The 12,872-nt window shown below is 48.1% G+C and overlaps 1 protein-coding gene across 1 annotated transcript in view; it reads left to right on the forward strand.

Moving 5' to 3' along the window:
• Positions 1-405: 405 nt before the first annotated feature.
• Positions 406-12,872, forward strand: part of IPMK (inositol polyphosphate multikinase) — a 40,633-nt gene continuing 28,166 nt past the window's right edge. The window contains exon 1 of the mRNA XM_084753985.1: positions 406-1,509. Within this exon, the coding sequence (XP_084610111.1) occupies positions 1,371-1,509 (139 nt within the window). The 5' untranslated portion in view covers positions 406-1,370. The remainder of the gene's footprint in view (positions 1,510-12,872) is intronic.

Here is a 12,872-nt window from a genome sequence, read left to right on the forward strand (position 1 = left end):
AGCTGACCGGTGAGGATTTGACAGCCGCGGGACAGCCCTAGTCGCCACGGCGCTTAGTGCGTCTGCGCCGCCCGCCCTTGCGAGCCTATCCAGGCCGGGTTTTACAGGCGGTCCAGTGAAGAGCTTTTCAGGTGACTCAGGACAAGTACCTGCGGGGTCGTCGCCCTAAGTATGGACTGTTAGTCCTTTGGCTTTGGTAATAAGTAACCCAAGGTGTGACCAGCTCAGCCTGGGTCCTGCAAAGCCAGACTTTGATATAGGATGCCAGTGCAGACACACGGATGGAGCTGCATTCTAGAACCACAGCTTAGCCACATTGGGCCTTCATCCCTTCTGTCTTTGACGTTGCCAGTCAAATACCCAGAGGGTCCCAAGGAAGACAAAAACAAAAACTTGCTTTGGCTGGCGAGGCTTGCACAAGGGTTTTATGCTTGCCCAATATGCACAGTGCTCTGCCTTCAATTCCTAGGATGGCCATGAATAAATAAACACAAGTAGAGGGTTCATCTCTCTCTCTCTTTTTAAAAAGTGTTCATTTAGAAAAAAAACGAGTAGAAAGCCGCAGAGGCATAGAGATCCAAGTTTGACTCCCAACACCCGACTTTGGTGCGCTCACAATGCTCTGTTAGTCCAGGTCCAAGGAGCACTATTCCCTGAGCACTGGCCTTTCCTGAGCACCGGCATACACATGCAATTAACAATCTTCTTTTTAAAAATGAGTTAGGATGACCGTCAATTTCTAACACACGAACTTGTCATGAGTACTTTGAGGCAGCGGTCGAGCTGGTTGCCAGCTGGTCTCTTTGATCCCGAAGGGCAGGACGTGGTGGGAGGTCCGCTCTGCTGCGGGTCACACTGGGACCCTGGACGCCTGTTAGCACCCTGGAAGTGCTGGGGTGCTCGAGATGAAGTAAGCAGTCGGCGAGTGAGACAGGAGTCCCACCTGGCAGCCTCTGAGCATGCTCAGTGCGGGTCAGCTGCGTACTGGGTCTCCAGGCCTGCTATGGTTGGTGCGGGTCATCCTTCTGGACTTGCTCGGTGGAGGGGTGAATGGGTCTCTCGTCAGTGGCTTCTGCGCACGCTCAGTGCGGTGCTGGCCCGGATCCAATAGTGTAGCCTCTGGGCATGCTCAGCCGGATCCCGTAGAGTAGCTTTTGCGCACGCTCAGAGTGGTGCTGGCTGAGCCGGAGCGCGCAGGGGGCGGGCAGAGGCGGGGCCGTGGCGCCCTTATCCCGGGCGCGGGCGGCCGGGGTTCAGAGTGCGGGCCGCGGAGCGGGCAGCGCCGTTTCGGCATGGGTCCGCGCGCTGGTCTTGCGCGGGCGATGCCGCCAGGTCCTCCCTGACGTCTGACGCCAAGTGTCGCCGCCCCGATGGCCGCCGAGTCCCCCGCGCTGCGCCTGCGGCCGCCGGGAAGCGCCGGAGACAGCCAGCCGGTGCCGCGCCTGCTCGGAGGCTGCGTGCCGCTGTCGCATCAGGTGGCTGGCCACATGTACGGCAAGGACAAAGTGGGTGAGTGCGGCCTCGAGACCCCTTCCCCGGTCTTCGCTGTGCTCTGTCCGGGCAGTCCCCGGCTTCCGCTGTGCTCTGCGCTGACAGTCCTCGGCCTCCGCTGTCCCCAGCCACGGTGGTCCTTTGAGATTAGCCGTCGCCACCCCTACAGTCATTGGTCTCCACTGTCCCTACTCCGGCAGTCCCAGGCCTCCGGATCACTCTCTCAGCTGCCCCAAGCTCTTCTGTCCCCACTCTGGCGGTCCCCGGCCTCCCATCCCGGTCACAGCTGTCCACGGCTCTTCTGCTCCCTACCCGTCAGTCCCCAGCCTCCGATGTTCTCGACCCCGGTTGTCCCTAGCCTCGAGTCCCCCGGCTCCAGGCGTTCCGAGCCTCTCCTGCCCCCGGGGTTAGGAAGCCGGGCGCCCCCAGGAGCAGCCACTGGCTTCTAGTGGCACGGAGAGGCGTGCCCCTTCGCCCCAGAGAAGGCGAGTGTTGATTGGAGAAGGCGTTGTTGGTAAAAATAAGGAACTTGCTTTTCTTTTCTGGACCGGGAAGTAAATTCTCTCTGGTGCTCAAGATGTGTTTATTACTGGGAATAGTAGTTGCAAAAGGGACTCAAATGCATACGATGCTAATCTGGTGCTTTTCTGCTAGGTGCAGCTGCATCGCTGGAGGGGAAGAAAAACCAAACTGCTATATATATGTATTTTTAACTTGCCTTGGCTCATCCAGGATCACTCCCAGTCCCTAGAGGAGGATTCTCGGTGTCTTTGATTGTGCTGGGAGGCGTGGTTCAGCTGTGCAGAACCTTGCCTCCTGGGTAGGCTACACGCCTGGCTGTTACAAAGAACAGTACACACATAAAAAAAAAATTCTTTCCTTGCTCATCTTTATAGACTGTTCCGAGGCGATTGCATTCACGATTTATGGAGCAGCACAGGTTCTACTCCAGGGCAGAGACTAATTCAACCCTCTACTCACAGTGGATTGGCGCTGGACATAGGGAGAGTAGGATGGACTTGGGACTTTTATGGATATCTGACCCGGAACTACCATAAGAGACTGTTTGTTTTGCTGATAAAGTGATTCAGGTTTAGGCTGGTATGGTAGTACTTTTTCTTTTCTTCTCCTTCTTTAGTGGTTTAGAGGATTGATTCTAAGACTTTAGACAAGCTAGGTAAGAGCGTTGCCACTGACCTACATCCCCAGGTCATTTTTCCTTTTTCCTTTTCTTTTTTTTTTTCTTTTAAGACAGGGGCTCCCCAAATGTCACTTGGAGCTTCCTGAAGCCCAGGCAGGTCTTGACCTTTTGATCTTCCTGAGTGGCTGAGGGTGTAGACACGAGGCCGCTAAGGTAATAGATTTTTAAGACAAGCCTGGTTAGGCATCGCATCAATGCAGTGCCTGCCCTCGAATCAAGGCAACACCCACCATGTTATTGTGCTTGTGGGAAGCACACAGACTGGAGCCCAACTACATCCAGGAAATGTTGAAAGACTGCGTCAGAGTTAGGAAACTCCGCACTTGAGATTCTGGCTGAACTATTTCCTCCTATGCATCATACCTGGAGTCAGCTGGCCCTTAAACGACAGGATTCCTATCTGTAATCTTAAGGAAGGGATCATTTCCCTGAAGGCCCTGGAGTCTATGCAAAGAACACACCCAAAGAAGGGGCCCCTGTGATTGGCACCTGGGACTTAGCTTAAGGGACGCTAGTGGCCTATTTAGAGTCATTGGTGATTGATTACAGAGTGCCCTGAATGTGACCTTGAACTGTATTACAAACAGTACTGAAAGACCTAATTTCTCACCCAAGCTGCCTAATTGAAAGAATAATTTAGATTTCAGAGAAGGTCGTCTCCAATTTTAGTATTAAGATTTTTTTTTTTCCGGGCCGGGCGTGGTGGCGCACGCCTTTAATCCCAGCACTCGGGAGGCAGAGGCAGGCGGATGGCTGTGAGTTCAAGGCCAGCCTGGTCTACAAAGTGAGTCCAGGACAGCCAAGGCTACAAAGAGAACCCTTGTCTTGAAAAAACAAACAAACAAAGAATTTTTTTTCTTCTTTTTTTCTTTCCAGTTTCACTAGATTCATTTGACTGAGAGAACAGATTCTTCATGTTGTACCAGCAGTCTGATGTTTCTTGCTCTGGCTTCTCAGATATTTACACTGTAGACTGCACCATTCGTCCCCAGTGCTCACAACTAGTTAGCAGGCAGTCAGCAGTTCAAAGTTCAGCTGTTTACTATTGTCCCTCCATGGTTACACTGCTTAGAACAGTGGTTCTCAGCCTTCCTACCGTGACCCCTTAGTACAGTTCCTCACGTCTTGGTGACCTCTAACCATAAATTTATTTTCATTGGTACTCCATAACTAATTTTTGCTAGTGTTACGAATTGTAACATAAATATTCATGTTTTCCTATGGTTTTAGGTGACCTCTGTGTCTTTGGGGGTCAAAGACCCCCATGAGTTGAGAACCACTGGTTTTATTTTATTTATTTATTTATTTATTTATTTATTTATTTTAATTGTTTATTTATTTATTTATTTATTTATTTGGTTTTTTTGAGACAGCATTTCTCTGTGTACCTCTGGCTGTCCTGGAACTCTCTTTGTAGACCAGGCTGTCCTCAAACTCACAGCCATCTGCCTGCCTCTAGAGTGCTAGGTTTAAAGGTGTGTGCCACTGTGTCCTGCTGAGAACCATTGGTTCAGACCCTACCCTGTTCTGCCTTGGTTCTTTTTTTTTTTTTTTTTTTTTTTTTTTTTTGGTTTTTCGAGACAGAGGCTCTCTGTGTAGCCTTGGCTGTCCTGGACTCACTTTGTAGACCAGGCTGGCCTCGAACTCACAGCGATCCGCCTGCCTCTGCCTCCCGAGTGCTGGGATTAAAGGCGTGCACCGCCACGCCGGCTCTGCCTTGGTTCTTACAAGCTGTGGAACAGGTTGTGGGTGTTTGTACTTGTTGTCATTTAAAAAATTTTTTATTATAATTTATTCAGATTACATCCCGATTGTTATCCCCTCTCTTGTATCTTCCTGTTCCCACCCTCCCTCCCTCTACCACCCTCTTCCCCTCCCCTAGGCCTTTAACAGAAGGGGACCTCCTCCCCCACCATAAGACCTCAGCCTATCAGGTCTCATCCTGATAGCCTTCTTCCCCTTCTATGTGCTGCAGGGCCTCCTTACCAAGGGGAAGTGATCAAATTGAGGGCACCAGAGTTCATGTCAGGGGCAGTCCCCCACTCTCCCCACAACGGTGGAGAGTGGAGCTATTTGTCCATTGGCTAGATCCATTGGCTCTACCCAGAGTCTAGCATCGAGTCCCAGCATCTGTCCAAAGCCCCCCGCTGGGTGGAGTCTCTCAGAGGACGTCTATGTTGGGCGAATATCCATTTATAAGTGAGAATATACCATGCGTATTTTCATTTTTAACTGCTGTTACTCTCACTACGTAACTGGAGTTTTCATTTTAGGATTGAGTATCATCATCAAGGGAAAAAAAAAAAGGAGCTGTTGATTTTATTTAAAAAAGAAAAACACGGAACTGGGAAGAACTCAAGTCCTTGAGCGCCAAGCTCAGCCAATGGAAAGCTACTAGTGTTTCTGACACTGCCTTGCTTTTATGTTCTTCACTGAGGTCGTATTTCCTCAAAGAACATCAAAAACTTAGCTCTTGGGAAGCAAAATGTTTGGCTTCTGAAGATTATAAAAACATTCATGATCTCTTAGGAACAGAAAAGTATAGTGTCCTCACTGTGCCTGTCCTAGGGTTGATCACTGCTGCAGCCTTTTACATGTCCTTGGGCCGTTGTTTTGGGGGCACTTAACGACACCTGTTGACAGCGCTCTGAAACTTCACACAGGCACGACAGTGGCACATGCTGGTTTTTTGATCTGTGCTGATTCTCGTAGTAAACTGTGTTCACTTCTGTATAGATGTTCCTTGACCTGCGGTGGGGGCACAAACCCTTATCAAACACACTGCTGTTTGGTGGCCTGGTGGCTATCTGGGAGCTTCCCCTTTATCCCTCCTCAGTCGTTGGGACAGTTGTCTTCCACAGACTGCACATACCAGAATCTGCTTACCTGGTCCCCTCTGGCTGGATGTGCTTGTGTTTGCTGTAGCAGAAGATGCAGTAGACAGTCCTGGACACCATAGCTCACTTTGCACATTGTAGCACCAAAGTGCAAGAGCTCTGTCAATGTAAAAATCCCCAATGTTCTCAAGTGTTTATATGCAATCCCTTTTTCTTTCTTTCTTTCTTTCTTTCTTTCTTTCTTTCTTTCTTTCTCTTTCCCTCCTCCTCCTCTTCTCCTTCTTCTTGTATCATCACATACTATTAGTTTCACTTTAAAAGCCCTTCAAATTGTGAACAAGTGGCTCAAAGCCGGAATGTGCGCCTTGGCCAAATTTGGTACACAGAAATGTGGTGGTCTGTGGGGAAAATGAGGGTTTAGGAGGAAAGCCTCAACAGCTATTTTGCATTATTGATCTTCTTATTCTGTAGTAGAAAGCAAGGACGACATAGAAGAACAGCAGACAGACACACAGACACACAGACACACGGAGAGAAAGAGAAAGAGAGAGGCATGTTGCCCAGTCTGTTCTCAGCCCCTCACACGTGACTTTTCCCCTGAACTTTCTGTAAGTAGGTTGCATATGTCCTGCCATTTATATAGTGACACTTCTGTGTGGATTTCCTAAGAAAATCCATACTGTCTCCTGTAGCCAGAGTGTATTTATGGCATGTGGGGATTTAAACGGTACAGCCCTGTAGCTGTAATCCGCACCCTCATTTAGTCACATTTGAATAGTGTGTTTTATTCTATCCGTGTTCCCCAGAACAGCAGGCCTCCATCCTTACCACCAGCCTTCAGTTACGTCTTTTCCACTTCGGTCTGTAACGAAGCCTCACCCTTTCTCTCCAGTGGTCTTGACACCGAAGAATACACATCAGCACACTTTATGAAATGCTCTCCTGCCTGTCTGAGTTTATGAAGGTTCTGTAGGATGAGACTCAGGGTGTAAATTTCTGACTGGAATGTAATGCTCACCTGGACACCCATGGTAGCTGTCTGACCTTTTATTAGTGGTTAGTTTTGGTCATCTGGTTCAAGCCTGGTCTGGTTTCTCACTGTGTAATGTTTTAGCCCCCACCCTTGCCCCCCCAGAATGAGTAAGCTGTTTGTGGGAGACATTTGAAGGCCATATGGGTGTCTGGACTGTCATGAGACCTCACCCGTAGATTTTGACTTACAGTGATGAATCTTGTCCGAAACAGACGGTTGTGAAAGTATGATTTTCCCCCTTACCTCTACCACTGCCGTTAGCAATCAGCTTTCTCAGAAATCACCCCTGGTCATGCTCATCCTTGTTAATCCACCATCTTGGGACTCGTGTGTCAGACCTGACCACAGAGCTAGTTTTTCCTTTGTCACTGAACTTCCTTTCTGGTCCAACTGTGGGATGGCATCACTCCCCTCCCTCGGCTGTAGAACTAGCCCTTTGTGCAAGGCCCTTTTTTTACTGGCAAATGCTTTCTCTGTTTTTCCTTTTGCTTCAGTTCCTCAATTGAACTCAGGGCCATGGAGCCTCCCTGACATAGGAAATGACCCTATGCAGAATCTCGGACCTGGAAGTTAGGGGTGTTGTTACTGGGGTGTCATGTCGGACCTGGGAGTTAGGGGTGTTATTGGGGTGTCATGTCGGACCTGGGAGTTAGGGGTGTTGTTACTGGGGTGTCATGTCGGACCTGGGAGTTAGGGGTGTTGTTACTGGGGTGTCATGTCGGACCTGGGAGTTAGGGGTGTTGTTATTGGGGTGTCATGTCGGACCTGGGAGTTAGGGGTGTTGTTACTGGGGTGTCATGTCGGACCTGGGAGTTAGGGGTGTTGTTACTGGGGTGTCATGTCGGACCTGGGAGTTAGGGGTGTTGTTACTGGGGTGTCATGTCGGACCTGGGAGTTAGGGGTGTTATTGGGGTGTCATGCCTTTGTGGATGCCGCTGATGGTGTGTAGGTATTTTAGAAGTCACAACTGCATAGCTACAGTTCCATCCCAACCTGAGTCCTTCCTCTCCTGGATTCTAAATTTGCCTTTCTCCACTTCCCCAGTGAGAACCCTGGCTCCCCACGTTCTCAGTCTATTTATTCTGCTGCATAATCACATAACCTCTAGAATTTCCACACCCAAAGTGTGGCAGAAAACAAACAAACCATACAGAGTTCAAGGTCAAGTCTTTTATTTTACAATTTATTTAGTGTGTGTGTGTGTGTGTGTCTGTCTGTCTGTCTGTCTGAGTGAATTTAGATCACCCATATTTTATGGTACCCGTGGAGGACAGAGAGCATCAGTGTCCTGAGATTCGAGTTATAGGTGATTGTGAACCTGATGTAGGTGCTGGGAACCAAACCTGGGTACTCGGCACAAGCAATAAATATTTTAACCTTTTAAGTCGTCTCTCCAGACCCATGGTTAGGCTTCCTGTGTAGAGAATATGAGGTTAGATACTGCTCAAACCTTTTTTTTTTTTACATTAGATTTTTTGTTATTTCCCCCTCCCTTTTATAATAATAGCTATTTGAAATTTAGTCGGTTTCCTTTGTTTCTGCTTAAACTTAATTTCCCCCTTCTCATTCTGTTCCAAAGGTCAAGACCATAGAAAGGGTTGGGTGTGGGAGTGCACGCCTTAATCCCAGCACTAGGGAGCCTTTGGATCCCAGAGGCGGAAGCGGGCAGATGTTTGAGTTGGAGGCCAGGCTGGTCTACATAGCCAGTTCCAGACCTAATCATACAGCCCATTTCTCAGGAGTATTTGTAGGTGACACATTTCAGTATTTTCTTATGCGTCCTTTCTTGAGCTTCTTTAAGAACACGCTTTTCCTCCTCTGCCTGACACAAAGGGTGATAATGGATAATGCCGTGGACGTCTTTTCACAGGTGGCTTGACACGTTCACAGCATCACCTAAAAATCAGTATGCCGTGTATCCGTGCACACAGCTTTTCTTTCTTCGTAGCTCTCTGTGCTCCAGGGTATATGTGGACCACAGTTTATTCTGCCAGTCTCCTGGGTCGGCTCTGTCCCACTGCTCTGTGCTGTAGTAGGCATCGGGATAATCGTGTAAGCATCCCACTTTCTGTTTCAGTGTACTGTCTTGACTCTTTCTGGCCCCTGTGACCAGGTATAGATTTCCAATCCCTGCTCACTTTTCCTCAGAAACCTGATGAAGTCTGGCAGTGCGTTTGCCCTTCATAGATTGCGTAGGAGAGCTGGGGTTCTTCACCCTCCAGAGCTCAAACACGAGGTGCCTTCTCTACCCTTCCCTCCTCCTCTAGTTTTGTGACTGAGTGCCAGTTCATTAGAGAGTGGTCATACCCAGAGTTCACTAGGCTTTGCAAAATAATTAATGCCACACTGAATTGTTCTGACGTTTTAACGAACTTTTCTGGGGAAGACGTTCAACTATATAAAATATTGCCAGAAGGGCAGTAAACCCAGCTGTGCCCAGGCTCTACAATGGCCCCATGTGTGTGAATGATGGCTCGCAGAACTGCTTAAGAGTAAGTTGTACCATTACCCTCTGTTCTAATGATTGTGTATCTCCTAAAAACACAGCATTTGTCTTGCCTACTTACGATAAAGCAGTAAAACTCAGCCTATAGTATTTGGCAGTTGTCATCTACGCAATGAAACCTGATATCAAATGTGTGGCTTCAGCGGTAGGCTGCTGGGAACTGATCCTAGAGTCTTTCAGACCAAGCACATATTCTACCATGGAGTTACACGCCCAGCCTTCTTTATGAATTCATTGCATTTACTTATTATGTGCGTACGTGTGTGAGAGAGGTGGTGTGTACATGTTCATGTGTGTGGCAGCCAGAGGTTTCCAGTGAGTGTCTTTGTAGGTATTATAGCGTTTATCTTACTCCGCCCCCGCCCCCCCCCCATGGGCATAAGCATAGTTATTTAAAGGGCGCTTTGGAGAGCACATCATTTCTATTTAGCAAAACCACATCAATAGCTTCCCTAGAAGAGCTATGGCCTCCCCAGCCTGAGCCAGCAGTACCAGAAAGTAATTCCCTTCCAGGAGAATGCTTTTGATCCAATAAGAAAACAAGTGGTTGGTTACTCTCATACCAGGCTCGGCACATCTTGTCTGACCAGTCAGTGTTGTTACCTCTGAGTTAGACTGCAGAGGACTGTTCCCCGCAACAGCCTGCGTAGCGCCCTCTGCACCACTGAGGGCTCGCCAGCAGAGTAGAAGTTTCTAGCCTCTTTCTACCTTGATCTCTCTGCCCCGCGATGAAAGCAGATGCCTTCAGCAATAGGATCTTATAGTCAAGTTCTGTCCACCTTGTTTTTAGAGGCCAGGTCTCTCACCGAGCTAGGAAACTTGGGCTCTAGACTAGTTGGCCAGCAAACCCCAGAGATTCTCCGTGTTTTAGCCTCCCCAGTGCTGGGATTACAGGTGTCCTGTCCAGTGTTTTATGTGGACTCTGGGGGTGTGAACTGAAATCCTCTTGATTGCCCAGACAGCATCTACCAACTGAATCATCTTTCTCAGCCTTCTTTTTCTTATTTGCATGTGTGTGTGTGGTGTATGTGCAACTGTGCTTCCATGTTTGTGTGTGTGTGTGTGTGTGTGTGTGTATGTGTGTATGTATCTATATAGTACATGCAGCTGTGTGGTACAGGCTTGTGGAGACCCAAAGTTGGCATCAATTGTCCTCCTCTATTACTGTATCATTAAAGCTAAGCCTGGAGCTCATTGGCTCTTCTTGGGCTGGCCAGCTCGTGTAGGCATCCGTTGGCTCTGCCTCCCGATAGGCAGCCACCATGCTTTCTTGTCTGGGTGCAGGTTCAGGACATCTAATCTTGAGGCCTCATGTGCATGCTAAGTGCTTTGTCCGGTGAGCCATTATCTCTCCTTTATTTTATTTTTAAGTTTATTTATTTATGTATTTATTGAAGCAGAGTCTCATTTTGGCCAGCCTGGCCTGGATCTCACTGTGAAGCCAAGGATGACCATCTTCCTACCTTCATGCCCCAAGTTCAGGACTGTAGGTGTGTACTACTGCACCAGGCAGCCATGGCCCTTTTGCAGCATCTGAGACCCGAGTTTTCCCATACCTTTAGACCATTTGTCCAATTGTTTCATCGTGGCTCAGAGTCAGACTGTGCGATTTTGCTGTGTGAGTTCACCTGTTTTCTTGGATCATAAGGCACAGGTTGGTTATTAGTGGCATCGCCAGTGCCTTGCTCTCATGGCTAAATGCGAGCTGTTGTTATTTCCACCAGGGAATTACCATTTTTGCCATCGTTATTAAGTAACTTGGGAGGAATATTTGAGTATTATATAGCCCTTTCCTCACTTCTGTGATGTGAGCGTCCACTGAGAATTGCGCGCTCATGTATCATTGCGAAGGCTACACCCGGAAGCACTCCTGTCTTTCTCCAGCAGTTGGCATTGTGCACCGCATGTCTCCTCTCATGCGTTCTTTTCTAGGATGGACTAGGATGTCTCAGAACTCAGTCAGCGGATATTACCCATATTGTTGCTGCTAATTTTAATCATCACCAAAATGCCATTCTCCTAAATTTGGACAGTGGCAGCTCCTGTGTCTTTTTGACATTTCCTGTTTTTTTTTTTTTTTCTTTTGAAGTGATGTCTCTGTTTCTGGCATAAAAAAGATGATGCATGCTTGTTTTGTGTCTTCCTTGTTCCAGCGCAGGAACTGGGAGGAACTGTGTCCTTTAGAGATGGGTGGCATTTTGAATCTGGATTCCAGGTGTGCGTTCTGCATGTCCTTTGAGCAGACTGAAGTAAGAAACAGACAGCCTTCACGCATCGGGGTTGTGTGTGTTTACCTGTGTGCATGAGTGCACGCCCTGGAGACTGCAGGCAAGGCACCGCCCCTGCACAAGCAGCCTCTCCCTCCCCAGACCTGGGTTGGGCTTGTAATTTGAGCTCAGCATCTTTTTTTTCCTCTTCAGCTTTTAGGGACTTTATTTTCCTTCCATTTTCCCCTTTGCTCAGGTGTCTGCAGAGCTCAGGAAGGACCTCCTCAGTGGCCTATGCTGTGGGAGCTGCTGACCAGTGGCTAGCTGGGCACTCCAGTCCTCAGTAGGGAACTGCTGGATGGGTACGGAGGGCACCTGCATCCCTCAGACCAGTCTGCCACCTCTGGCTGAGCAGCAGTAAACTCAGGAGCTGGCACAGTCCACTCAACTTGGAATTCCTCCCTGGTCACGGCCTTCTCAGCAGCAGCCTGCTCCTCCTTCGCAATCTCCTCTGGGTCTCTGTAGAAGTAAAGTTCAGGCATAACCTCCCCATGGGTGCTCATGGGAGAAAGTGCCACGCATTCGAAGTACTTCCCGAGCCAGCATCCACCACCTGACACCCACTGAGCAAGCTCCCTTGTTGTTGCATGGGATGGCAATGTCCCCACAGCGCAGAGGAGAATCCGTGTTGCACAGAGTGATGGTGGTGAACCCAGCATCTTAGGGCTTCGTCTGCCATCTCGATGCGGACTTCATTTTCTCACAGCATTACTGTTGAAATACCAAGTATTACATGTTGAAATACCAAGTAAACTTGTTCCTGGTACAATACATATATATGTATTGCTGTATTAATTTTACCCTTTTTTGTTTGTTTGCTTGTTTGTTTTGTTGTTGTTGTTGTCGTTGTTGTTGTCATTTTTGGTTTTTTTTGAGACGGGTTCTCTGTGTAGCTTTGCTTGTCCTGGACTCCCTTTGTAGACCAGACTGGCCTCGAACTCATGGCTTTCCACCTGCGTCTGCCTCCTGGGTGCTGAGATTAAAGGTGTGCACCACCACACCAGACTTTTTTGTTTGTTAGGCTGGCTTGGAATTCCCATGTAGTCCAGGAGGCATGAGGCACCCGTCCTGGCTTTTACTGTTGTATATTTATATTTATTTTATTTTTATGAGGTTTTTGTTTTGTTTTTACCTACTTTGTCTGTGCACCACTTGCATAACTGGTGCTCATGGAGACTGGAAGAGGGCTCCATCTCTTCTGGAACTGGAGTTTCTGACTGTTATGAGTCATGATGTAGGTGCTGGGAATTGAACCTGGGTCCTTTGGAAGTGTGACAAGTGCTTTTAACTACTAAGACATCTCTCTGATCCAGTTACCATGTTTTTTAATATGTTTGCAATTATGTTTATTTTTTTTAAAGATGTAATGTTTTGTCACTCAAGTTGGCCTTGAACTCCTTATGTAGTTAGGTGACCTTGAACTCTTGATGCTCTTTTCTTCCAACCTCCTAAACTGTGATTAAAGGGATGTGCCACCACACCTAACCTTTAGAGTGATAAGAAGCTATTCCCAGCCGTTGTGATGATGTTTATTTGA

This window comes from Acomys minous, assembly GCF_964271855.1.
Source record: "Acomys minous genome assembly, chromosome: 13".
NCBI lineage: Eukaryota > Metazoa > Chordata > Mammalia > Rodentia > Muridae > Acomys > Acomys minous.